The 27,956-nt window shown below is 47.1% G+C and overlaps 1 protein-coding gene across 3 annotated transcripts; it reads left to right on the forward strand.

Moving 5' to 3' along the window:
• Positions 1 to 6,706: 6,706 nt before the first annotated feature.
• MCRIP1 (MAPK regulated corepressor interacting protein 1) lies at positions 6,707 to 27,675 on the forward strand. Of its 3 annotated transcripts, none has more exons than XM_082272712.1 (5): positions 6,707 to 6,776; positions 11,713 to 11,780; positions 14,167 to 14,285; positions 16,708 to 16,809; positions 27,394 to 27,675. In XM_082272712.1, the coding sequence occupies exons 2-5, from the start codon at positions 11,773 to 11,775 to the stop codon at positions 27,456 to 27,458; spliced, it is 294 nt and encodes a 97-aa protein (XP_082128838.1). In that variant the 5' UTR covers positions 6,707 to 6,776; positions 11,713 to 11,772; the 3' UTR covers positions 27,459 to 27,675. The 3 variants fall into 3 exon arrangements, with proteins under 3 accessions (XP_082128838.1, XP_082128839.1, XP_082128840.1); XM_082272713.1 differs by having other exon boundaries at positions 6,724 to 6,854; XM_082272714.1 differs by having other exon boundaries at positions 6,758 to 6,857.
• The last annotated feature ends 281 nt before the right edge of the window (positions 27,676 to 27,956 follow it).

Here is a 27,956-nt window from a genome sequence, read left to right on the forward strand (position 1 = left end):
CCAAGGCACTATATACTTACAGTGTAACGATGCAGACACCAGCGTTGATGTCACCTCTTCATCTTTGATGGCCACCCAACCCTGGAGAAAGAGAGAAGCAGAAGAAGAACCCGCCTGTTACATGACTGGCCTGAGGGCATCAGGAAAAGGTAAGGATAGAAAGAAAGAAAGATAAAATAAAATATCGCCAGGGACCCTTTGTGGTTGGCCAATTGTAGGCAGAGCCCCAAGATGGACTTCAATATTGTCTGCTTTAATAGATTAGAGCAGGGGTCTCCAAACGTTCTAAACATAGGACCAGTTTCAGCTTCAGTCTTTAGAGAGACTGTGGCCATTGGAAGTAGAAAATGTACGGGCGTCTGTGGGAGAAAACAATGCCTCATCTTTGGCGTAAGTGATAGGAACTGTGCTTGAGTGTTGGTGTCATTTGGTGGGAAGACTCATGCTCCATCGTTGGTGTCACTGGGAGGAACAGTGCCCCATCATTGTTGTCATTGGGAAGAACTGTGCCCCATCATTGGTGTCATTGGGAGGAAAAGTGCCCCATCATTGGTGTCATTGGGAAGAATAGTGCCCCATCATTGGTGTCCTTAGGAGGAACCGTGCCCCATCATTGGTGTCATTGGGGGGAACTGTGCCCCATCATTGGTGTCATTGGGAAGAATAGTGCCCCATCATTGGTGTCCTTAGGAGGTACCGTGCCCCATCATTGGTGTCATTGGGGGGAACTGTGCCCCATCATTGGTGTCATTGGGAAGAACCGTGCCCCATTATTGGTGTCATTGGGAGGAACCTTCCCCAATCATTGGTGTCATTGGGAGGAACCGTGCCCCATCATTGATGTCATTGAGAGGTAGGGTGCTCCTTCATTGGTGTCAGTGATAGGAATTGTGCTCGATTGTTGGTGTCATTTGCTGGGAAGAATCATGCTCCATTGTTGGTGTCACTGGTAGGAACTGTGCCCTATCATTGGTGTCATTGGGAGAACCGTGCCCCATCATTGGTGTCATTGGGAGGAATAGTGCCCCATCATTGGTGTCATTGGGAGGAATAGTGCCCCATCATTGGTGTCATTGGGAAGAATAGTACCCCATCATTGGTTTCACTGGGAGGAACCGTGCCCCATCATTGGTAGGAACCATGCCCCATCATTGGTGTCATTGGGAGGTAGTGTGCTTCTTTGTTGGTGTCAGTGGGGGGGGATTATGTCCCAGTGTTGGTGTCAAAGGATGAAATAGTGCCCCAAGGGCCGGAAAAAAGCAAGCAAAGGGCTGCATCCAGCCCCCCGGGCCGTAGTTTGGAGACCGCTGGATTAGAGGACACCACATGTTCCCTTTAAGGGTCCATTCACACAGCTACAGCTAATTACATCCAACAGTGGTCTCTGATTGGTGTCATTGGGAGGAACCGTGTCCCATCATTGGTGTCTTGGGAGGAACCGTGTCCAGCAATGCTATTGTCACACAACTGGATGGGCTCGGGGCGCAGTGCTTTGTCCCCCGAGCCCACCCTTTTTTGAAGCCTATTAGAGCTCTAATCACGTGCTTAAAAAAAAAAAAAACCCTAATTGGAATCCATGCGTCCGGTGCCCTGCATGTAGATTAAGGGGCCGGACGCATGCATAGGGGCCCCTGCGCCCCTAATGGATGGGCCGGCTGCCACTGGTTAAAACCCCTTCAGTGACTTATGGTAAGTCACTTACCTCGGGTCAGGCTCCGCTGGCGCCCCTTGCCAAGTTGCTGCCCTAGGCAAAATAAAAAAATTGACGCCCACCCCCCCCCCAAATGCTCTCCCGCCACCCCCTGTCCCAAGTTGCTGAAGGGGTTAAAACCAGTGGCGGCTGATGCTCCATCTGTCGGGAGGCAGTGGCAGACGGACCTGGCCACGGCCCCCACCCCTCCCATCACTCCAGAGTCCAGCCCACACCATATCCCCCCCCCTCGTCACTCTAGAGTCCAGTCCACACCATATTCCCCCCGTCACTCCAGAGTCCAGTCCACACCATATCTCCCCCCGTCACTCCAGAGTCCAATCCACACCATATCCCCCCCCCCCCGTCACTCCAGAGTCCAGTCCACACCATATCCCCCCCCGTCACTCCAGAGTCCAATCCACACCATATCCCCCCCCCCCCGTCACTCCAGAGTCCAGTCCACACCATATCCCCCCCCCGTCACTCCAGAGTCCAGTCCACAACATATCCCCCCCCCCCGTCACTCCAGAGTCCAGTCCACACCATATCCCCCTCCCGTCACTCCAGAGTCCAGTCCACAACATATCCCCCCCCCGTCACTCCAGAGTCCAGTCCACACCATAAGCCCCCCCCCCGTCACTCCAGTCCACACCATATCCCCCCCCGACATCCAGTCCACACCATATCCCCCCCCCCCCATCACTCCAGAGTCCAGCCCACACCATATCCCCCCCCCCTCGTCACTCCAGAGTCCAGTCCACACCATATCCCCCCCCCCATCACTCCAGAGTCCAGCCCACACCATATCCCCCCCCCCTCGTCACTCCAGAGTCCAGTCCACACCATATTCCCCCCGTCACTCCAGAGTCCAGTCCACACCATATCTCCCCCCGTCACTCCAGAGTCCAATCCACACCATATCCCCCCCCCCCCCCCGTCACTCCAGAGTCCAGTCCACACCATATCCCCCCCCCCGTCACTCCAGAGTCCAATCCACACCATATCCCCCCCGTCACTCCAGAGTCCAGTCCACACCATATCCCCCCCCCCATCACTCCAGAGTCCAGCCCACACCATATCCCCCCCCCCTCGTCACTCCAGAGTCCAGTCCACACCATATTCCCCCCGTCACTCCAGAGTCCAGTCCACACCATATCTCCCCCCGTCACTCCAGAGTCCAATCCACACCATATCCCCCCCGTCACTCCAGAGTCCAGTCCACACCATATCCCCCCCCCCGTCACTCCAGAGTCCAATCCACACCATATCCCCCCCCCCGTCACTCCAGAGTCCAGTCCACAACATATCCCCCCCCCCCCGTCACTCCAGAGTCCAGTCCACACCATATCCCCCCCCCGTCACTCCAGAGTCCAGTCCACACCATACCCCCCGTCACTCCAGAGTCCAGTCCACACCATATCCCCCCCCCCGTCACTCCAGAGTCCAGTCCACACCATATCCCCCCCCCCCCCCCGGCGCCAGTTCACTTACCTTGTTCCTACGGACTGACAGGCGGCGACGGCTTCCCCTCTCAGTCTCCTCCATGTCCCCTCTCAGCGGCCATCTCCTCCTCCTCCCTCCTCCTCCGCCAATAGGATGCCTTCAGCTTTGGCCAATTGAGAAACAGGTCTCAGGACCCGCTTCCTGATTGGCCGGGAGGAGAATCAGTGTGGTAATAGCAAAAATGTATTCGCTATTGTCACACAACTGGGTGGGCTCAGGGGGCGCAGTGCTCTGCACCCCGAGCCCACCCTTTATTGAAGCCTATTAGAGCTCTAATCACATGCTTCAAAAAAAAAAAAAAACCCTCATTGGAATCCATGCGTCCGGCGCCCTGCATGTAGATTAAGGGGCCGGACGCATGGATAGGGGCCCCTGCGCTGCCACAGGTTAAAAGTCACTTACCTTGGGTCAGGCTCCGCGGCGCCCCCCTGCTAAGTTGCGCCCTAGGCTGGTAGTGCCGACCCTGACTACACTATCCATGGTTAACCCTTTGCTGTGAAGACTGGAAGTTCAGGGAAGCAGCACTGAGAGTGCAGAAGCCAGCAGCAATAAAAGCTGGAAATGGTGATTGGTGAGGTAAGAATTTACATTTTTTTACTGGGAAATATTTATTTTATTGTGCTCAATGAGTTAAACTAAACAAACGCACAGCTGCTTGTAATCCCCTCAGGGAGAATGCAACAGATGACTATACAGGAGAGTTGTCACCCCATAACAGGAAGTGCCTGATGTTCCCTTCTGACGATGACACCAGCACCCTGAACCTCTTTGCCTGATGAGGATGTGAGGACTTCCCTAGAAGTGGAATCTGTGTACAGCATGTGGGCCGCAGCTGTGTACACTAGAAAGCCATGTAATGAGATCTAACAACACTGACCCAGCAATCAGACACTCGCTCCTTTGTCTCCCTGCTGCTCCAAGTTATTTGATCCCAGCCAGCGCAAGGATGAAACACGGCTACATGTGGGGACCACGCTGGGGTCTCAAACAAGGGGATTCACAGCGATGCATGGCAGTAAGGCACGGTAAAATGCGTGTTTGCATTACTGCAATGGAGGATAACAAACAGCAAGAGGAAAGGGATTTTCAGGGTGCCATAATTATTTCTCATACAAGTAACTTTAAGATATATAATAAAAATGTTTTTTTTTTTTTTAAGTTTACAAACTATTAAAATACCACCGAGACACAAATATTAAAACCATCCCAGAAGAAGGTGGGGCTTGAGCATTAATGCAGCGACTTCACCTCTACATGTTTCACCATTCATTTTGTTGTCAGTCTGTTTAATAAATGTCTCTTGTTTAATGGATCACATCTGTGCCTTGTGGCCGGATAAATTGTGTATATGAGTCTGAGTTCCACTCAGAATGAACACCCGCACAATGAACATGGACCAAGGCCGGCGCTACCAGTAAGGCGACCTAGGCAGCCTCAGCCGCCTAGCTCATAACTTAGCAGGGGGTGCCGGCGGGGCCTGACCCGAGGTAAGTGACTTACTGTAAGTCACTGAATGGGGTTTTAACCAGTGGCGGCTGGTCCGTCCATTAGGGGCTCAGGGGCGCCGCCCCCCCCCTCCTAGCTGTTTTTAAAATCTGGCGCCGAGTACCCGGAAATTATGTCATGACATCACTTCCGGGTTTTTTCATGGAGACCGAATGCGGCTTTGATCGGGTCTTCGGCGGCCGTGCAGGATGGTTGCCTGGGTCTCCCGGTGGGACAAGAGACCTGGGTGAGCCGAGTGGCTTCTCAGCCGCATCGGTTGTCATTACAAGACAGCCGACCGTCGGCTATGGACGCCGGTACCGGGGTGATGTTTCTAGCTGCAGACATCACTCCGGTACAGCACTTTCCCAAAATATCGGCAATATCGGTAACCTCAGGGGCCAATTCCGATATATCAGGGAAAATGCAGATCGGCCCCTCGATATATCGGCTTTGCCGATAATCGGTCGATCCCTAGTTAAGATCCCCCCCCCCCCACCATCAGAAGTCACCTAACCTTCCTTACATAACAATGCACACCCTTACCTTGTGCTGCTGCCAGGAAGAAGATGCGGGTGGATCTGGGAAGAAGAGCAGGGTCAGGAGAAGAACCAGAAGAGGGCTGGAGTCAGCTTCCAGAGTCTACAGAATGCTGAGACCAGAGGAGGCAAAGGCAAGGCTGGTTGCCTGGGTCTCCCGGTGGGACGGGAGACCCGGGGCGAGCCGTGGAAGGCGGCGGGAGGGGGGGTGTAATGTCCCCTCCGGCTCCTTGTAATGACAGCCAAGCGGCTTCTCAGCCTCATCGGTTGTCATTACAAGACAGCCGACCATCGGCTATGGACGCCGGTACCGGGGTGATGCCTCTAGCTGCAGGGATCACTCCGGTACAGCACTTTCCCAAAATATCGGCACTATCGGCCAATTCCGATATATCAGGGAAAATGCAGATCGGCCCCTCGATATATCGGCTTTGCCAATAATCGGTCGATCCCTAGTTAAGATCCCCCCCCCCCCATCAGAAGTCACCTAACCTTCCTTACATAACAATGCACACCCTTACCTTGTGCTGCTGCCAGGAAGAAGATGCGGGTGGATCTGGGAAGAAGAGCAGGGTCAGGAGAAGAACCAGAAGAGGGCTGGAGTCAGCTTCCAGAGTCTACAGAATGCTGAGACCAGGGGAGGCAAAGGCAAGGCTGGTTGCCTGGGTCTCCCGGTGGGACGGGAGACCCGGGGCGAGCCGTGGAAGGCGGCGGGAGGGGGGGTGTAATGTCCCCTCCCGCTCCTTGGAATGACAGCCGAGTGGCTTCTCAGCCGCATTGGTTGTCATTACAAGACAGCCGACCATCGGCTATGGACGCCGGTACCGGGGTGATGCCTCTAGCTGCAGGAATCACTCCGGTACAGCACTTTCCGTAATATCGGCAATATCGGTAAACTCCGGGGCCGATTCCGATATATCGGGGAAAGTGCAGATCGGCCCTCGATATATCGGTTCGATCCCCACTCTTTACACATTAAAGGTCAGGAAGGGAGGTCGGGGGCAGTGGAGCTGGGCCAGCACAGACGGTAATAGGAAACTCCAGTAAACGGAGAGGGAAATGACATGTATGGCTGTGTAGGGAAATGACTCTTCCTGTAGAGGTCACATGTGCTTAACAAGTTCCATAAAAATCAGTTTATGGAAAGAAAAAAACACTGGAAGTAAACAATTCCATTTTTTGTTTTTTTATCAAACAATTTTTATTTTATTTTATTTATCAACATTTAATAAAAATAAATATTCCCTTGTATAAACTACACGTAGATGAAAATATATCCTGACCCTTGTGTGTGTCACCAGCAGGGAAATATCATACAAGTTGACTCTAGTTGTCACAGTCATCCATCTCCACAGTGACGACTGGCACTATATGACCACGCCCCCATGCTCCCTCTCACGCGCCCTCCCTTTGCCAGACGTCAACGTCGTTTCCCACGCCGCGGCTCGCTGGGAGCGCGCTCGCACGCACGCACGGCCTGTGCCGTGGGCGCGCCTGAGGTGACGTCACTTCCTCTCCGGGCCTGCCAGCTGGGAACCGGAGAAACAGCAACAGTGGTAAGGCGCCGGAAGTAGCGGCCTGTAAACCGGAAGATGGCGTTTGCCTAGTCGCCTGGGATTCCCTAGTGGTGCTCGGTAGTATGTGTGGGCGGGGAAATGGGGGCCTTGGGGTGGGTTATGTGTGTATATAGAGGCCTTATTAGCTCTCTCAGTGTTTTGTGGGCCCTCTGTGGGCTGTTGTCCCTGGCAACCAGCCACATCACTGGTCCAGCTTCCCCACAGCGGACTCCTGATTGGTTGCTATGGACAGCATAGCCAAATGGTTTAGTCCGTGGGGGGAGGAACTGGAGCTGTTGTGCTGCTGATCTCCATAGCAACCACTAAGAGACTGCTGGAGAAATGGAGTCTGGTTGCTAAGGGCAACGGCATCACGTGTCCTGTAGTTTGGAAAACCTTTGTTGGGGGTGATGGATGAGAAGAGCCGTCACCCGGCCCTCGTTTCTGGGGTCAGCGCCTCCTCCCTGGAAATGATTCCTCCTGGATTGGAGCTGCATGGTGTAAAGCGCTGCGCAGACTGTCTGTGCTCCATTTATCCTGTATTACAGGGGTATTCAATTCACCACTTGCCGACCGCCCGACGCAGATAATACTGAGGCAAGCTGGCTCGGCTACGCGAACGCCGGAGCGCTCCTGAGGGCGCGCGCCACCATTAGCCAGTGGGGAAGCGGATTCACGGAGGCCGGCGGCCGCGATTGCGCACCGCGGAGAGAGAACACCGGTCAGCTGTTGTAAACACAGCACAAACTGTTGGCGCTATATAAATCCCGTATAATAATAATAATTTTTAGCACTGATTACTGTAGTAATGTCACTGGTCCCCCCCAAAAGTGTCAAAAATGTCAGTTAGGGGTCCGATCTGTCCGCCGCAATGTCGCAGTCCCGCGACAAAACGACGATCGCCGCCATTACTAGTAAAAAATAAATAAACACAGGAGACCGTTGTTCTCTCTGAAATGATCACAGAGCGCCTGTGATCCTCCTATTTTAGGATCACAGGTCTCTGTGTTGATTTCCACAAGCCCCTCCCCTTCACAGTTAGAAAACACCCCCTAGGCATACGTTTAACCTTTTGATCTCCCCTGAGTTAACCCCTTCCCTGCCAGTGTCATTACAGTGACAGTGCATATTTTTAGCATTACTGTAGTAATTTTAGTGATTACTGTAGTAATGTCACTGGTCCCCCCAAAAGTGTCAAAAATGTCAGTTAGGGGTCCGATCTGTCCGCCGCAAAGTCCCAGTCCTGCTAAAAATCGCAGATCGCCGCCATTACTAGTATAAAAATAAAAATAGCATAAATCTTTCCCCTCGTTTGTAGATTTCATAACTTTTGCGCAAACCAATCAAAATACACTTAGGGCTCTTTTACACGGAGCGGACCGCATTGCGATCCGCTCCGGCACTTTTTTTTATTTTTTTAAAACTATCAACAAAAAAATAGCAACAATTCTGAAAAAAAAAAAAAACAATATTTTCACTTTCTGCTATATAACATTCCCAATTAAAAAAAATAAAAAAATCAAATTTTTTCATAATTTTAGACTTATTTGTATTCTGCTACATATTTTTGGTAAATAAGTGTATATTGATTGATTTGCATAAAATGTATTGCGTCTACAAACTAGGGGAAAGATTTATATAATTTTCATTTATTTTTACGAGTAATGGCGGCGATCGTCAATTTTTAGCAGGACTGCGACATTGCGGCGGACAGATCGGACCCCTAACTGACATTTTTGACACTCTTGGGGTTACCAGTGACATTACTACAGTAATCAGTGCTAAATATATGCACTGTCACTGTAATAATGACACTGGCAGGGAAGGGGTTAACTTTATTGGAGAGGGAGGGGTTAAGTATGTCCCTAGGGGCGTGCTTCTAACTGATTGGACATGGCTACTGGTGTAAGAACAGAGATCAACGGTCCTACATAGTCAGTGCTAAAAATATGCACTGTCACTGTACTAATGACACTGGCAGAAAAGGGGTTAATGCCAGGGGCAATCAAAGGGTTAAATGTGTCCCTAGGGAGTGCTTTCTAACTGTGGGGAGGATGCATTGAACAGAGGCGGAGAGAGATCTGTGATTTAGCTTAGCTGAATCACATGATCTTTCCCTGGCTCTCTGACAGGAGAGCCGCCTTACATTGTTTACATTCCAGATGGCTCTCCTGTCAGTTTTGCTGATGATCGCGGGAGGCCGTGATCAAAGGGTTAAATGTGTCCCTAGGGAGTGCTTTCTAACTGTGTGAGGGGATGGGACTGCTGCATGAATGACAGAGACCTGTGTTCCTAAATAAGAGGAACATGGGATCCCTGTGTTCATTACTGACAGAACAGCGGTCTGCCATGTTTAGAGCGGCAGACCGCCGTTCTGTCTCCACAGGGAGCAATCGCGGGTGCCCAGTGGACATGGCAGCCGCCGGACCCGCTGATTGGCTCCCCATGTAGCCAATTGGCGCATACCCCCACAGCGATGTACAGGTACATCGTTTCACGGGACAGAGCTGATCTGCCGCGGTAAAACTATGTGGGCTGGTCAGCAAGTGGTTAAATAAGCTTTGTATGCAGACCATAGGTGTTAATGGCATTACACTATAGCAGTGACGGCAAACCTTGGCACCCCAGATGTTTTGGAACCACATTTCCCATGATGCTCATGCACCCTGCAGTGTAGTGGAGCATCATGGGAAATGTAGTGCCGAGGTTCACCATCACTGATCTATAGGATTATGAAGTTACCAACTATGACAGTCCCAGCTCTCTGCTCAGAGTGGACTGAGAACTGAGCCATCAGCGGTCATGTGACCTTACTAACTCCTTTACTTGCTCTCTATTACTGTACCTAAAATTAAAAAAGACCTTTTGTCTGGAGTGCCACCTTGAGGGCTGAAAGCAGTATGACAGCCTTGTTTGCCGCAGCATGCACTGACCTGACATTTGGGGGTGACAGCCTTGTTTGCTGAAGCATGCAGGGACCTGACATTTGGGGGTGACAGCCTTGTTTGCTGCAGCATGCACTGACCTGGCATTTGGGGGTGACAGCCTTGTTTGCTGCAGCATGCACTGACCTGACATTTGAGGGTGACAGCCTTGTTTGCTGCAGCATGCACTGACCTGACATTTGGGGGGTGACAGCCTTGTTTGCTGCAGCATGAACCGACCTGACATTTGGGGGTGACGGCCTTGTTTGCTGCAGCATGCACTGACCTGACATTTGGGGGTGACAGCCTTGTTTGCTGCAGCATGCACTGACCTGACATTTGGGGGGTGACAGCCTTGTTTGCTGCAGCATGAACCGACCTGACATTTGGGGGTGACGGCCTTGTTTGCTGCAGCATGCACTGACCTGACATTTGGGGGTGACAGCCTTGTTTGCTGCAGCATGCACTGACCTGACATTTGGGGGGTGACAGCCTTGTTTGCTGCAGCCAGACTTGTATAAAGTACTCGAAATTTCTACTTGAGTAAAAGTACAAGTGCTCGATCAAAAAATTACTTGAGTAGAAGTGGAAGTGCTCGCAGAAAAAGTTACTTAAGTAGAAGTACTAAAGTATTCAACATTTTTTTTACTTAAGTATTGCAAGTAGTTTTTTCAAAAAATTTGCTACTTAAGTACTAAAAGTAAAAAGTACCAGTAGTTTTGAAAAAAAAAATTCTACTCAAGTACTGAAAGTAGAAGTACAAGTACTGTGTTATGTAGTTATTAAAGAAATAAGTCAAAAGTTTGAACATCATATTGTTTTTATTATTTCAAATGATTAACCTGTGTTTGTTAGTAGTTTCTTGATGCACTTTAAGCGCTGTAGCACCATTTATTTGTTTGTTTCATATTTTCTTTTTATTGGAAAGATTTGGTATAGCAGCTTTTATTATACACAGCCTTTATTTTCGTATGCGCTGATTTACAAATGACATTATACACAATTTTTTGAACTTCATGAAACCTGCCATCTACTGTTCTGGCAGTGGTAATTTTTTTTCAAAGTAACGAGTAACTATGCAGCGCAAAAAAAAAAATACTTGAGTAGAAGTATCGAAATCATCGAAAAAATGTAGTGAAGTAAAAGTAGAAGTAGGAGAAAAAAAATCTACTCTAGGAAAGTACAGATACCGCATTTCGGTACTTAAGTACAGTACTTAAGTAGTTCTACTTCGTTACTATACATCTCTGGCTGCAGCATGCACTGACCTGACATTTGGGGGGTGACAGCCTTGTTTGCTGCAGCATGCACTGACCTGACATTTGAGGGTGACAGCCTTGTATGCTGCAGCATGCACTGACCTGACATTTGGGGGGTGACAGCCTTGTTTGCTGCAGCATGAACCGACCTGACATTTGGGGGTGACAGCCTTGTTTGCTGCAGCATGCACTGACCTGACATTTGGGGGTGACAGCCTTGTTTGCTGCAGCATGCACTGACCTGACATTTGGGGGTGACAGCCTTGTTTGCTGCAGCATGAACCGACCTGACATTTGGGGGTGACGGCCTTGTTTGCTGCAGCATGCACTGACCTGACATTTGGGGGTGACAGCCTTGTTTGCTGCAGCATGCACTGACCTGACATTTGGGGGTGTAAACTTATAAATTAGTGATGTCACCTCCTAAACTTTTCTGTAGCGCCCTTCAATTCTTTCCCCACCCCCTAAACCAGCTGCACGCAGTGATCTGTCTGATCCGCCCCACACACTCCTCAATGTTTTGGTCTCCTCTTACACAGCCTCTCATACCAGCGTGACGTGTCTCGGGTTTCTCAGGGATCTCTAGGTTCTTCTTCCAGGATTTGGCAGGCACCGGCCTCAAGCATTGCAGTTTGGGAACACTTGATATGTCTTTGCCTTCCCACAATGCTGTGTGTATGAATGGGCCGGCCACCTTTTTCTATGCTATGTATGGACTCTGCTAAGTGTCTGACTCTCTGTCTCTCTTCTTAGGTTCTCCTGTTAGACTTTCCAGGACAATCGTTTTCCTGGCATTCCTCTGACAGACCAGCAATGACCAGGTGAGAATATGAATGCGTTGTATGAACGGTGTTGCCAGATTTTTGTTGGTATTCATTATTTAACTGCATGTCCTAGTTTAGAGGTGTCAGACTCCATTTCATCAGCATTATGGTTGCCCTCAAAGGGCCGGTTATATCTGTAAGATTAGATGTCCAGAGCACCCCACCCCCCCTTTCACCTTTTCATGAGATGTTAAGATTAGTGATCGACTGATATCGTTTTTCATTGCCGATACTAGGGCTGAACGATAGTCGATATATCGACTATCGTTCTGCGGGCGTGGCCGAAGACACGATATTTAGTATAGGCACGGAGGCAGGGAGAAGTCGGGACTCGGCAGGAGGAGGAGGAGGAGGACTCACAGTGATTACATCCGTCCCATGCTCCGTGAAGCTCCATTCTCTGCCCATAGATAAGCTCCGCACAGTAGTTCTTCGCTCCCCTGTTCCTCCACTGGTTGGCGCCTACAAAGACTACATCTCCCGGCATCCCTTGCGCCTTATCAGCTGCCCCTGCACACAGACAGACAGCTCCAGCGGTGTCCTATCACACCGGAGGGGGATGATGTCACCTGCAGGCTGCAGCACGCAGAGACAGTTCAAATAGATCTCCGCGTATGAGGAGCCTGGGCAGGATTCATGAGGGACCCGGCATGCTCAGGTGAGAGAGACCCTCCCTATGCTAGGAATGGCTGTGCTGGAGAACACGAACAGTACACACTGCAGGGGATGCTGGGGAGACACTCAACCAGCTTATGGGCGTGACAGCTATGTGGGGAGACTGCTAATACTCGGTGCGGGGTGCATGGAGGGTGTTCCATTGAGAAGAGCAGCTTGCTGGGTGGCTGGAGCCTCCCATTGATCTGCAGTCACTGGTCTCACTGGACACAATGGGGGCAACTACTGCCTTCCTTTCATTCTCCTCCATTCATACTGTCATCCCACTGCTGTCTGCATGACCTGCTGCAATACTTCATGATTTCCATCCATTCTCAATATCGCAATATATTTCATTGAAAAAAAAAATTGCAATATATTTTTTTTCCAATATCGTGCAGGCCTAGCCGATACCGATATTTTGATATTTTCTTTTGCTTGACAGGTACTCTTGTGGAGGGATCTGGGGGCTAAAAAAGACCCCAAACCCCTCCTCTGCACTTAAAAGCATTAAAAACGCCAAGTTTGGCTGTTTTGAATGCTGTCATTTTTTTTTTAATTTGGCGCAGAGAACCCGGAAGTGATGTCATGACATCACTTCTGGGTTTTTACATGGAGACCCAATCAGAGCCAAATGTGGCTTTAAACGGGTCTTCAGCGGCCGTGCAGGCTGGTTGCCTGGGTCTCCCCATGGTATGGGAGACCCGGGCAAGCCGCGGAAGGGGCTCCCGCTCCTTGTAATGACAGGCGAGCGGCTTCGCATCGGTTGTCATTACAAGACAGCCATCCATCGGCTATGGGTGATGCCTCTAGCTGCAGCCATCACTCCGGTACAGCACTTTCCCGAAATATTGGCAATATCGGTAACCTCCGGGGCCGATTTGGATATATCGGGGAAAGTGCAGATCCCCTCTTGATATATCGGCTTTGCCGATAATCGGTCGATCCCTAGTTAGGATCCCCCCCCCCACCATCAGAATTCAAGCGTCACCTAACCTTCCTTACATCACAATGCACACCCTTACCTTGTGCTGCTGCCCAGAAGAAGATGCGAGTGGATCTGGGAAGAACCAGAGGAGGGCTGGAGTCCGCTTCTAGAGTCTACTGAATGCTGAGACCAGGGGAGGCAAAGGCAAGGTGGTGTTGCGGCTGCACAGAGAGGTGCAGAATGTGTAGGGGTTCTGCCCTCCTCTCTGCTGCAGACTGCTGAGAAGGATGGGGGGGGCAAAGACGAGCCTTTCTGCAGCTGCACAGAGGAGTGCAGGATCTGGTAAAGGAGTTCTGTCCTCTCTGTTGCCGACTACAGAGACAAGGCGGGTGCCGCAGCTGCAGGAGAGGTGCGAGGGCCACATGAAATGGACCTGGGGGGGGCGCATTCGGCTCGCGGGCCCTGTGTTTGACACCTGTGTACTAGCTGAAAGTGGTCCGGGGTCTTGAAGATGATCCAGTGAAGGGGGGTCCTTACTTGTCTTTCTGACAAGACATTTGAAGAAAGTGTTCATTTCTATCAAGAGAACCTGTCACCCTGAATGGTTAAAGAGACAGATTTCCTTTTAACAGCTGGTTGAAAACAAAAGTTGTGCCATATGGTTAGTGGAGTGGAGTGGAGTGGAGTGGAGTGGAGTGGAGTGGAGTGGAGTGGAGTGGAGTGGAGTGGAGTGGAGTGGTTATGCTGCTTGACAGTGTCTAAAAAAGTTTTTTTTTTCTTTTGTTTTTTTTTTTTAAATAGCTCTCCGGTGTCCCGTGTAGTTTATAACGGCAAGCGCCCCACAAGCAGCACACGCTCTCCAAGCAGCAGCGAGATATTCACACCAGCTCATGAGGAGAATGTACGTTTCATTTATGAAGGTGAGAAAGCTCATTAATGGGAACTTGTCACTTTTTACTCTTAAAATGGTTCTAATGGCAGAAGGTTTTTTTATCTTACTGCATTCTATGCATTAAGTTAAAAAAAAAACCTCCTGGAAGCAGCTTCCCGCTAAATACATACCTGAACTGATCTTGATCCAGCGATGTGCACAAGAGCCGAAGCTCTCATGCTCCTCATTGCCTAAAAAACAGCAGCAGTAGCCATTGCCTCCCCCCGCTGTCAATCAGAGCCAGTGATGAGAAGTGGAGGGCGGGGCTGAGACACACTCTGTATGTCTTACATCAGTGTTTCTCAACTCCGGTCCTCCGGTCCTCAGGGCCCACTAACAGGCCAGATTTTAAGTATTACCTTGGGGAGAAGCAGACTAGAATACTGCAATCACTGAGCAGCAAATGATATCACCTGTGATGTATTTCAGTTTTCTTGCAAACCTGGATTGTTAGTGTGCCCTGAGGACCGGAGTTGAGAAACCCTGTCTTGCATCTATCTTGCATCTAAGATTTGTGCTGACACCCCGCTGCACTGCCAGTCACTAGGAAGATTGGTGTACTGCTGTTTCTCCACCCTCACCTCTCTAAGCTGAAAACAGAGATTTTTGTGATCATTAAAAAAAAAAAGCAAAAAAAAAAAAAAAGCATTTGTGTGTGTGTGTGTGTGTGTGTGTGTTTGTATATGTATATGTGTATATGTGTGTGTATATATATATATATATATATATATATATATATATATATATATATATATATATATATATATATATATATATATATATATATATATACACACACACACACAGTGCTATGAAAAAGTATTTGCCCCCTTCCTACTTTTTTATTTGTTTGCATATTTGTCACACTTAAATGATTTAGATCATCAAACTAATTTTAATGTTACACAAAGACAACCCCAGTAAATACAAAATGCAGTTTTTAAATTCTTTTTTCATTTATTAAGGGGAAAAAAAGCTGCCCAAACCTGCCAGGCCCTATGGGAAAACCTAATTCCCCTCTTGTGAAATCATGAATGAACTGTGATTAATCACATTTTGTGGACAGCTGAGTTAAATTTCACTTTCCAGACCTGTTGAATCAAGAAATCACTTAGGCTTTTTTCACACGGTCCGCCTCCGTAAGCGGATCCGTGCTGCTCAGCGGGGGATCGATAAACGGATCCCTGCTGAGCAAGCAGGTGACCGCTCCCTCTCCGCTCTGTGTGCGGAGAGGGAGGTGTCAGAGCCCTGTGCATCTCTATGGTGGAATCGGATGAGAGCGGACCGCCTGTTCACTCTCATCCGATCCCCGGGACGGATGGAAAATAGGCTTTCCATCCATCCGGATTTCACGGACGGTGCTAGTATGTGTGTGTGTGTGTGTGTATGTATATATATATATATATATATATATATATATATATATATATATGTGTGTGTGTGTATATACATGTGTGTATGTATGTGTGATGTGTGTGTGTATATACACACACACACTTACCAGCTCACCATCTTGCAAAGTCAGTAAAAACTGGGAAGTTAACCCCTTCCTTGCCAGTGTTGTTAGTACAGTATCAGTGCATATTTTTAGCCCCCACAAAAGTGTCAGGTGTCCGATCTGTCCTGCAGAAGGTGCATTTTATGCATTAATATAAAAAGCCTTCTGTTTGTAGCAGCCCACCCCACCCCCAATTCTTACCTGAGCCCGATCTCTATCCAGCGATGTCCACGAGTCCCTCGGCCACCCGGGACTTTCTCCCCTGATTGGCTGAGACACAGCAGCGGCACCATTGGCTCTCGTGGCTGTCAATCAAAGTCAGCCGATTAGGAGAAAGGGGGTGGGGCCGAACAGCAGCTCTGTGTCTGAATGGAAAGACAGAGCTGCAGCTTGGCTCGGCTGCCCCCATAGCAAGCTGTTTGCTGTGGGGGCACTGGACAGGAGGGAGGGGCCAGGAGCAGCGAAGAGGGACCCAAGAAGAGGAGGATCCGGGCTGCTCTGTGGAAAACAAACTGCACAGAGGAGGTAAGTATGACATGTTTGCTATTAAAAAAAAGAAAAAATTGATTTTACAATCACTTTAAAGCCACTCCAGCAGATCGTGTGATCAGTGACTCAGGAATGACCAATTACCATAACGGTCTCCATGGAGACAATATAGGTAACCCTGGATTTGTGCACATGGGCCACATCTGATGTGTCTTTATCTGTGGGACTTAATCCATTTAGCTTTGAAACTATTTCCTGTTGTGGGTGAGGCAAAGTAAATGAATGGTCCTGGTGTATTTAGCAGGATTTCTTTAAAACTGCTGCAAAGTGCTCATTACACCCTGTCTGGCTCAGAAAGTTGCCTCTTTTTGGTTATTATGTGATGGCCAGTCACACATTGCTTTATGTTCTCATTCTTCATCAGCATGGCAGAGTGTGGAGCGGGACCTGAGGAACCAAGTGTCTGGTGGGGACCGTGGATTTGTGGAAGAGTACGTGGAGAAGCAGCCAAGCAACAACTTGAAATGTAAGTCCTGCTAGTTCATGACATCCTAAGTCATATTTTATGTAGCCCCGACCTGCATATAGGTAGTTACAGTATCTCACAAAAGTAAGTACACCCCTGACATTTTTGTAAATATTTTATTCTATCTTTTCATGTGACAACACTGAAGAAATGACACTTTGCTACAATGTAAAGTAGTGAGTGTACAGCTTGTATAACAGTGTAAATTTACTGTCCCATCAAAATAACTCAACACACAGCCATTAATGTCTAAACCGCTGGCAACAAAAGTGAGTACACCCCTAAGTGAAAATGTCCACATTGAGCACAAAGTGTGAATATTTTGTGTGGCCACCATTATTTTCCAGCACTGCCTTAACCCTCTTGGGCATGGAGGTCACCAGAGCTTCACAGGTTGCCACTGGAGTCCTCTTCCACTCCTCCATGATGACATCACGGAGCTGGTGGATGTTAGAGATCTTGCGCTCCTCCACCTTCCGTTTTAGGATGGCCCACAGATGCTCAATAGGGTTTAGGTCTGGAGACATGCTTGGCCAGTCCACCACCTTTACCCTCAGCTTCTTTAGCAAGCCAATGGTCATCTTGGAGGTGTGTTTGGGGTCGTTATCATGTTGGAATACTGCCCTGCGGCCCAGTCTCCAAAGGTAGGGGATCATGCTCTGTTTCAGTATGTCACAGTACGTGTTGACATTCATGGTTCACTCAATGAACTGTAGCTCCCCAGTGCCGGCAGCACTCATGCAGCCCCAGACCATGACACTCCCACCACAATGCTTGACTGTAGGCAAGACACACTTGTCTTTGTACTCCTCACCTGGTTGCTGCCACACACGCTTGACACCATCTGAACCAAATAGGTTTATCTTGGTCTCATCAGACCACAGGACACGGTTCCAGTAATCCATGTCCTTAGTCTGCTTGTCTTCAGCAAACTGTTTGTGGGCTTTCTTGTGCATCATCTTTAGAAGAGGCTTCCTTCTGGGATGACAGCCATGCAGACCAATTTGATGCAGTGTGCGGTGTATGGTCTGAGCACTGACAGACTGACCCCCCACCCCTTCAACCTCTGCAGCAACGCTGGCAGCACTCCTACGTCTATTTCCCAAAGACAACCTCTGGATATGACGCTGAGCACGTGTACTCAGCATCTTTGGTTGACCATAGCGAGGCCTGTTCTGAGAGGAACCTGTCCTGTTAAACCGCTGTATGGTCTTGGCCACCGTTCTGCAGTTCAGTTTCAGGGTCTTGGCAATCATCTTTTACTCTAGGCCATCTTTATGTAGAGCAACAATTCTTTTTTTCAGATCCTCAGAGAGTTCTTTGCCATGAGGTGCCATGTTGAACTTCCAGTGACCAGTATTGAGAGAGTGATAGAGATGAAACCAAATTTAACAAACCTGCTCCCCATTCATGCCTGAGACCTTGTAACACTAACGAGTCACATGACATCGGGGAGGGAAAATGGCTAATTGGGCCCAAGTTGGACATTTTCACTTAGGGGTGTACTCTCTTTTTTTGCCAGCAGTTTAGACATTAATGGCTGTGTGTTGAGTTATTTTGAGGGGACAGCAAATTTACACTGTTATACAAGCTGTACACTCACTACTTTACATTGTAGCAAAGTGTCATTTCTGCATTGATGTCACATGAAAATATATAATAAAATATTTAAAAAAATGTGAGGGGTGTACTCACTTTTGTGACATACTATATACGATTGCACGTTAAAAATGTGCTAAGGGTCTTTAAAGAAATATAGGAGCTGCTATTGTAAATTGAAGTCTGAAAATTCTAGTTTGTAGCTATCACATTATTCTAGTTTAGGGGTATAGCATTAAAATTCACAGAGGTCCAGTTAGTAAAATTTTCTTCTAGCAGAGGTCCAAATTGCATGTTTGTGCGAAGACTCAGATCCTCCACATCACTGGTCCCTCATTTTAAATCGCAAACTTGTTTTTGCATGTGTCCTCAGCCCCCCTTCACATCACAGTTCTTCCCTCACAGTAGCGTTCTTAGCCACCGTTCACATCACCCCCTGCTGTCCATCCTTCACAGTGGATTCCTTAACCCCCCCCCCCACCTTAGCATCCAAGCACTCACTGGTTAACTTAAAAAAATTAGGTTGGGAAACTCCTGCCTTCCGTGCGGAACTGTACAGCCTCCCGATGTCTGCTCTGTGAAAATGACAGCCTTTCCTGGGGGAAAGAACTGACTCTTAAGTGGCATGACTGTGACACTCTTGATGGGACAGTGACTCAGTCCGGATCCAGATCGCGGTCCGCCATTTAGTGATGCCTGATCTTGTTCAGTATTTCCTGAGTCACTCGCCCTCCGAGTATGCAGATCAGAAGTTCTGATTTCTGTTATTAACTATTTGCCCTATTGTTTCAGGTCAGTGACTCAAAGCTTTAGAACCAGACAGCCTGGCAACTAGCATGTTCAAAAAAAGGTCAGCAATGGCAGCCTATCTATTCTTTGACATAAGGGATATTTATAAGTGTTTTATTAGATATCAGAAAAAATGAGCGGTCCTAAAGAAGTAAATCGAGGACATCTAAAAGGAAGACTGATAATAAAGATGTGTAACCAATAAACGGGTTGTGTGGAGAGAATGGAATGGTGTGTCCATTGTATGGTATGTGGAGTGGCTGAAGTAACCGATAACAGGGGACTGTGACCGGCTTCAAAAGGGTTTGTTTTTAAGGAGTATTTTCTTGTTCACAGATGGTGTAATAAAATCAGAGATGGCTTCTAGTGTAAAGGTGCAGCGTCAGAGAAGTCCTGCATACAGCAGAGGGATGGCACAGAGTTCTCTTCATGCTGGTACACCTTACAGCCAGGCTCCTCTCCTGGGGTTTACATTTTTTGGCATAATGGTGATTAGGCAGTTAGAGCAAATCAGCAGCCCTTCTGTCTTGCTTACGTAAACCTGCCCAGTACATTCTGACCATATGATAAAACAATTGCACAAGCAGAGGTAACTTTCAGCAAAAACCATGTGTCAGAATATGATCTAGGTCAGTGGTCCTCAACCCTGGTCCTCAGGGCCCACTAACAGGCCAGGTTTGCAAGATAACTGAAATACATCACAGGTGATATAATTTGCTGCTCAGTGATTGCAGTACTCTAGTCTGCATCTCCCCAAGGTAATACTTAAAATCTGGCCTGTTAGTGGGCCCTGAGGACTGGAGTTGAGGACCACTGATCTAGATCAGTGTTTCTCAACTCCGGTCCTCAGGGCTCACTAACATGCCAAATTTTAAAGCGGAGTACCGCCTCCCCCTCCAAAAATTAAAAGTCAGCAGCTACACATACTGCACAGCCTGCCATCGGAAAATCGGTGATACACACATTTCACATTTTTTCTGCTGTCCATGCTGATATCCGAATTGCACAGTTCTGTCTCGGCTGGTTTGTTTAGCCATTTGGACTCCAGCTGTTCCGAATATAGGAGACGTATTATCCATTAACCATTTTGGCAACACTAACCTGTATGGGTTCCACCTTATGGCCTCATGGCACTCCAATTTATCCTGTTTTTATCCAAGCAAGCATTCATCACCTATGTGCAGTCAACCATAAAACCATCCAAAGTCACCCCTGATGAAGAGGCAGTGACTTCGAAACGTGCCGGGAATCGACTTTGGATTGGGTGGTTGAGTCTGACACTGTGTATATTTGTATGCTTGCTTATGCTTTTAATGTTGATATTTCTTGTATATTTTGTATGTCAATAAAATTTTCAGTATTTTCATAACATTTTCAGTTAACAAATTTCTTGTGTTGTGCCTCAAAAGTCCCACCACAGAAACCACAATTTTTGGTTTATCAATTAGGGATGTGGCACATTTTTTAGAAAGCCTACAAGAGCATACATCAGCTACACATACTGTACTCATACTGCAGCTGCTGACTTCTAATATTAGGACACTTACCTGTCCTGGAGTCCAGTGATGTCGGCACTGCAGCCGATGTTTCCATCGACTGTCAGGTGCTGTCGCTGCCATTGCTGGTGAGGGAACCCGGCAGTGAAGACTTGCGGCTTCATGGGCGAGTCCGTAATGCGCATGCACGAAGTGCGCTGCGCATTCCTATTGGCGCGGCGGCGGAGGAGGGGGCCGAACATCCGAGGGACGGCCGCGCGGCGCCTTATCCCGGAGGTGGGGAAGGGTACCTGTCAAAAACAGGTACCCGTTCCCCCCTCCCCTCTGAAAGGTGCCAAATGTGGCAACGGAGGAGGGGGAGAAAAAAAAAAGAGCGGAAGTTGCACTTTTTGGTGGAACTCCGCTTTAAGTATTACCTTGGGGAGATGCAGACTAGAATACTGCAATCACTGAGCAGCAAATGATATCACCTGTGATGTAGTTCAGTTTTCTTGCAAACCTGGCCTGTTAGTGTGCCCTGAGGACCGGAGTTGAGAAACACTGATCTAGAGATACCGGTATCAGCAGTTATATGCTAATCTTAACTTTGGAATAATTAGCTTGGTCCTGCTGGTTTATGATTTTCTTTTTAAAAGTATTCCAGTCCACCCAATGCTGGGCCTGTGTTTAAGGAGACGTCCAGCCTAAAGCCTCGTACACACGCACCGATTGTTGGCCGATTGATCAGCCGTCTTTTGTCCAGTGTTGTGTTGGTTGAAATGTGCTCTAGACTTGCACTGGACTTTTGTTGGCCAACAAAAAACAACTTCAGAAGTGATGTCATGTGCTGGTTTACTTTCCGTGTGTTTTTTCTTCTCTGAGCATGCCCAGTCTTGCTCATCAGATTTTTGTCTGCCGAAATCTGTACTGACTGACGAACAATCGGCCGTTCTGTTGACGGCCAACAAAAATTTTATAGCATGCACACCAGATTTTATTCGGCCGAAAAGTCGCAGTCGGTTGTCGGAAGCATCATACTAACAAGCCAACAATCGGCCGATCGGACGTTGGCCGAAAATTCACGGCCAACTATCGGTGCGTATGTACGAGGCTTAACACTAAAATCTCTGCATCTACAGACATCCACGATCTAACCCTAACCTATCTAGCCCGTTAAAGAAGAAATCAGTATACATACCTTTTTTAAAGCCGATTCGACCCAATCCCACGCTGAGCTGTCAGCCGCGGCTTCGCTGTGTAGGCCGATGCAGAGGACACCGACAACGGAAGCCCCATAATAAGTCTATGGGTTATGTCACTGCCCATTCATTTCCCAGCCATTGCCGGCCGTGTCCTCTGCAGAGCTTCTACGCTGGAGACTGGGTCGGATTGGCTTAAAAAAAAGTGTATGTATACTGATTTCTTCTTTACACGGTTAGATAGGTTAGTGTTCGATCGTTGATGTCTGTAGATACAGGGAGTTTAGTGCTAGGCCCCTTTCACACAGGCGATCCCATCCGCCTGTCAGTCTTTCAGACAGACCTGATCGGATGCTCTATGCATCCCTATGGGGCAGCGGGTGTTAGCGGAGACATCTCCCCTGATACCCGCTGCTATCCGATTCCGATCCTATCCGAAAATCCGGACGGATGGAAACCCTATTTTCCATCCGTCTGGCGGATGGGATTGGATGAGAACGGACAGGCAGGCGGTCTGTTCTCATCCGATTCCCCCATAGAGGAGAGTGGGGATCTGACAGCTCCGTCTCTACACACAGAGCGGAGACGGAGCTGTCATCCGCCTGCTCAGCGGGGATTGGCCGATCGATCCCCCGCTGAGCAGAACGGACTCCATCGGGCGGTGCGCCCGTGTGAAAGGGGCCTTAGGCTGGACTTGCAATTTAAGTATTTCTAAGCGCTTAAGGTTTTCTCTGCATTAAGGTAAAATAAACCTGTACACCGGTTCCCCACCCCCTTATACTTACCTGAGCACGATCTTGATTCAGCGTTGTGCCCGAGAGCAGCAGCTCTCTTCGCTCTCTCTCTCCTCACAGGACAGAGAGGCGGCAGTGGGAGCCATAGGAAGAAAGTTAGTTGTAAAAGCAACAAAACAAACCCAAAGGGGTGAATGAACATTATGGTGGCTTTTTAACAAGTTCCTGCCCGGCCAATAGCAGATTGTTGGCCAGGCGGTGGTTTCATTTTCCTGACTGGAGGTTATATGACGCAGGGCTGCGCAGCAGCGGGATGATCGATCAGAGTACCAGTTCCCTGCTGTAACCATGTGACTGCCGTGACCAATCGCAGCAGGTCACATGAGAGTTGTATACATTGGGTGGCTTCCTTTCATGTCATCTATTGGATACAATTGTGTTGCTAGCTATGATCGGTCAGTGTGATCACATGGTACAGACAGGGCCAATTACAGCCCATTTGTACCATGTGATTAGCTCTGGCCAATCACAGCTAATCAAAACAGACTGACTGAATTGGGTTCATTCAGTAAAATGCTTGCTTATAGCAATGTAATGCACTGCTATAAGCAAACAAAATGTGTGAAAAAAAAGAAATCTTGATCTCTTCACCAGAGTAGTACAATGTTACTATGGTAACATTATATTGCTCTGGTCAGTGTGTTCTAAAAAAAAGGAAAAAAGTAATAAAAAATAAAACACGCCACACCAGTTATATGATAACACTTTACTGTACTGGTGACAGTATGTTAAAAAAAAAAATATATATATTTTTTTATTTCTTTATTTTCCCAAAAATTCTGACGAAATTCCAAAAAATACTGACAAAAAAACTACAACTTCAAAAAACCCGCCTTGCCTCTTACTAAATACCTTGGCCTGTTTACTTTCCAAAAAGGGGTCATTTGGGGGCGTTTTTGAGCCTCAAGAAATGAGGTAGACCGTCAGTACATCAGGATTGATCAATTTTCAGATATATCCCATAGTTTGTGGACTTTTAACTGTTAATTTTAACACAGACTAAATAATATACTAATAATAATTATAAATTCTATACTAATAACCTAATTTGGGTTATTTTCACCGAAGAAATGTAGCAGAATACATTTTTACCTAAATTTATGAAGAACATTTATTTGAAAAATTTTATAACCGTAACAAAGAAAAACACATTTTTTTTTTTTCCAAAATATTTAGTCTTTTTTTTATTTCTTTTTAGCAAAAAGCAAAAAACTCAGTGGTGGTTAAATGGCACCAAAAGAAAACTCTAGTTGAGTGAACAAAATTACAAAAATGTAGTTTGGGTACAGCGTTGCATGACCGCGCATTTTTGTCTTTCAAAGTGTGACAGCGCTGAAAGCTGAAAATTGTCCTGGGCAGGAAGGAGGGGGTATAAGTGCCCGGTATTGAAGTGGTTAAAGGTTTAGGATCTTATGATGAAAAAGGATTCTGGCGGCTGAGTTTACTTCCGCTTTATTGGTAGAAAGTGATGTGAATGGGAATATTCTTCTCTTTAAAACAATGTATTGTATGATTTTCCTATATGAAGGAGACAAATAGCAAATATAATCCCATAATATAAGTAAAAGTAGTGGACAGGCGCTATTAAAAGGGTATCATTAAATTATAAAAGTGAAATTAAACCAAATAATAAAAATCTTGATATAACATACATATATCCCAATTGATATATACACATCTAAAGTGTATAAACCTTACGGTGAGTCAATATGTGTGCAAAACATGCTGAGTGAAAAAAGAGATTCATGCACAAGGTACATAACAATATATAAACCAATGCACATAGAGTATATATAATATAACAAATGATTTGGATACGTGCTCATCAAACGTAAAAAAAGAAGAAAAAAAGGGGTTTATATCAGACAAACCCTAAGTGTTAACCACTTTAGCCCCAGAGGATTTGGCTGCTGAAAGACCGGGGGGTATTTTGCGATTCGGCACTGCGTGACTTTAACGAAAATTGCGCTGTCGTGCGACGCTGTACCTAAACAAATTTGACGTCCTTTTTTTCCCACAAACAGAGCTTTCTTTTGGCGGTATTTGATCACCTGTGCGATTTTTACTTTTTGCGCTATAAACAAAAAAAGAGCGACAATTTTGCAAAAATAACAATATTTTTCACATTTTTTTTATATGAAATTCCCCCCCAAAAAATTGTAAAAATCAAAATTTTTTAACATTTTCAGCCAATTTGTTTTATGCTTCATATGTTTGGTAAAAAAAATCGCAAAAAGCGTATTTTGATTGGTTTGCGCAAAAGTTATTGCGTTTACTAACAAAGGGAAAGATTTTTGTTGTTTGTTTTTTTTTTAACGCGTAATGGCGGCGATCTGCGATTTTTTTTTTTTGCGGGACTGCGACATTGCGGCGGACAGATCGGACCCTTGACTGACATTTTTGACACTTTTGGGGTTACCAGTGACATTTCTACAGTAATCAGTGCTATACAGATGCACTGTTACTGTAAAAATACACTGGCAGTGAAGGGGTTAACTTTATTTGAGAGGGAGGGGCTGTGTGTGTCCCTAGGGGCGTGATTCTAACTGTGATTGGCTGTGGCTAGAGCTGTAGGACCAATGATCAACGGTCCTACATAGTAGAACCGTATGATCAGTGTTCCTACACAGGGGACAATGACAGGCAGCTTGTTTACACAAGCCGCCTGCCTTTCTCCCTCTCCCCCGACGATCGCTGAGTGAGCGGCGGACATCGGGTCCGCCGGTCACACGCGCGGGGGGGTCCGTGACCATGCGGGAGCGGGAGCGCGCCTCCGGCGGCGTGCGCTCGCTCCCCAGAGCCTCACAGGCTAGTGATGTACCGGTACGTCACTCTGCCTGTGAGGGGCTGACCGCCGCAGTATATGTACTTGCGGCGGTCGGCAAGTGGTTAATAAAGTGTCCATAGTGCATCAAACAGTGTCCATTAATAAAATATTCTGTTGTGAAAAAAATATATATTATTGCAATAAATAGGCATATAATATATAGAAAAGTGCAATTGTGCAAAAATTTGCACGTTAGAATTGGACATTCAGCACGATGTCACTTTTCTATATATTATATGCCTATTTATTGCAATAATATATATTTTTTTCACAACAGAATATTTTATTAACGGACACTTTTTGATTCACTATGGACACTTTATTAACACTTAGGGTTTGTCTGATATAAACCCCCTTTTTTTCTTCTTTTTTTTACTTTTGATGAGCACGTATCCAAATAAGTGATCGTCTTTTTAGTGCCGATACCAATATCGATATTTTGGTCATCGGATATCGGTATCGGCTGATATTGGCCGATATTTTCAGACTTTAAAAAAAAATATATATATATTTTTCACAGGTACTCTTGCGGAGGGATCTGGGGCTCTAAAAGACCCCAAACCCCTCCTCTGCACTTAAAAGCATTCAAAACGCCAAGTTTGGCTGTTTTGAATGCTGTCATTCTTTTTCAATTTGGCGCAGAGAACCCGGAAGTGAGGTCATGACATCACTTCCGGGTTTTTACATGGAGACCCGATCAGAGCCGAATGTGGCTTTGTTCGGGTCTTCTCTTCGGCGGCCATGCAGGTAGGATGCTCGGGTCTCCCGGTGGGACGGGAGACCTGGGCGAGGTGCTGAAGGCAACTAGAGGGGAGAGACGTCCCCTCCTGCTCCTTGTATTGACAGCCGAGTGGCTTCTCAGCCGCATCGGTTGTCATTACAAGACAACCGACCGTTGGCTATGGACGCCGGTAACGGGGTGATGCCTCTAGCTGCAGCCATCACTCCGGTACAGCACTTTCCCAAAATATCGGCAATATCGGTCACCTCAGGGGCCGATTCTGATATATCGGGGAAAGTGCATATCGGCTTTGCCGATAATCGGTCGATCTCTAATCCAAATCATTTGTTATATTTTGTATTCTATATGTGCATTGGTTTATATATTGTTATTCACCTTGTGCATGAATCTTTTTTCACTCAGCATGTTTTGCACACACATTGATTCACCGTAAGGTTTATGCACTTTAGATGTGTATATATCAGTGTTTCTCAACTCTGGTCCTCAGGGCACACTAACAGGCCAGATTTTAAGGCTATGTTCACATGTGGGCGTAGCAGATTGCGGGCAGAATCACCGCGATTCTGCCCGCAATCCAGAAGTCATTGCAAATCGCGGGACGCCTGTGCGTTGCCCGCGATTTGCAATGGCCCCCCAAACACTGTGCGATGTTGCCGCGATTTCCGCCTGCCGAATCGCGGTAACATCGCGCAAACAAAATCGCGGGACGCATGACACCCCAAAGAAGCTCTTGTACCTTTTTTTCCGTTTTCTTGCAAACCTGGCCTGTTTGTGGGTCCTGAGGCCCGGAGTTGAGAAACACTGGTATATATGAATTGGGATATATGTATGTTATATTAAGATTTTTATTATTTGGTTTAATTTCACTTTTTATAATTTAATGATACCCTTTTGATAGCGCCTGTCCACTACTTTTACTTATATTGAGTTATATGGGGAGACACATTAAGGATTGGCTGCTGTTTATTTGAAGGATATCTGCAGATTCGCACTGTATTGTCCCTGTTTGGTATGGTAGTGGTGTAGCGCATTGGTCCTCTGAATTGATATAATCCCATAATAGTGCACAGCTGTCAATTGTAGTTAGGAGAATACATTTATCGCTCTTTTTGGCATTAGCAAACCAGTTTAATGGCTTTCCTTTCTGTTCCCCCTTTAGCTTTTAAACCAGTTGATCTTAACGACCTGAAGAGGAGAAGCACACAGGACCCCAAGAAGTCATAATTTTCTTACGGCTCTTCAACTTTTTCCAAATGGCACAATTGGGACTCACCTTCATCCTTTTCCATTTGGTCGTCCATTACTGACAGAACGAATCTTCTTTGAGACTGTACTGTGTGGACTAGGCAGAGTTTTTCTGCGTCATCCCCCTCCCCCTCCTTCCTTATCTTCCCTTTCCCCAGTAAGAAGAGAAAAATCTTTTCCCCTATACCCTAGTTTGTCCTCCCCCGCCCCCCTTTACCCCGTGCGTCTACAGCCCTAAAAAAAACTATTGAAGCTCCCCCGTTTTTAATCCTTATTTAACCAACTGAGATTGTGACTTTGAGGGTGGTATATATTTATGCGGTAGCTGGGTTCATGTTCAATCCCAGCATCAAAGTTCCATAGGTCAACTAGCTATTAAATGGCTCATCATACCGTGTTCAGCTGTTGTCCTGCAATACCATCCAGACTAATCCTTCTATTAAAGATTAAAACAAAAAAACAAGAGGCCTTCCGGTG

Source organism: Pelophylax lessonae, assembly GCF_965119305.1.
Source record: "Pelophylax lessonae genome assembly, chromosome: 11".
Taxonomy (NCBI): Eukaryota; Metazoa; Chordata; class Amphibia; order Anura; family Ranidae; genus Pelophylax; species Pelophylax lessonae.

What these genes read in the sequence shown, in the direction of transcription:
- MCRIP1 (XM_082272712.1), top strand. An exon ending in TGTACGTTTCATTTATGAAG is followed by an intron (nt 14,286 to 16,707) that starts GTGAGAAAGCTC and finishes ATTCTTCATCAG; the next exon opens with CATGGCAGAGTGTGGAGCGG. An exon ending in GCCAAGCAACAACTTGAAAT is followed by an intron (nt 16,810 to 27,393) that starts GTAAGTCCTGCT and finishes TTCCCCCTTTAG; the next exon opens with CTTTTAAACCAGTTGATCTT.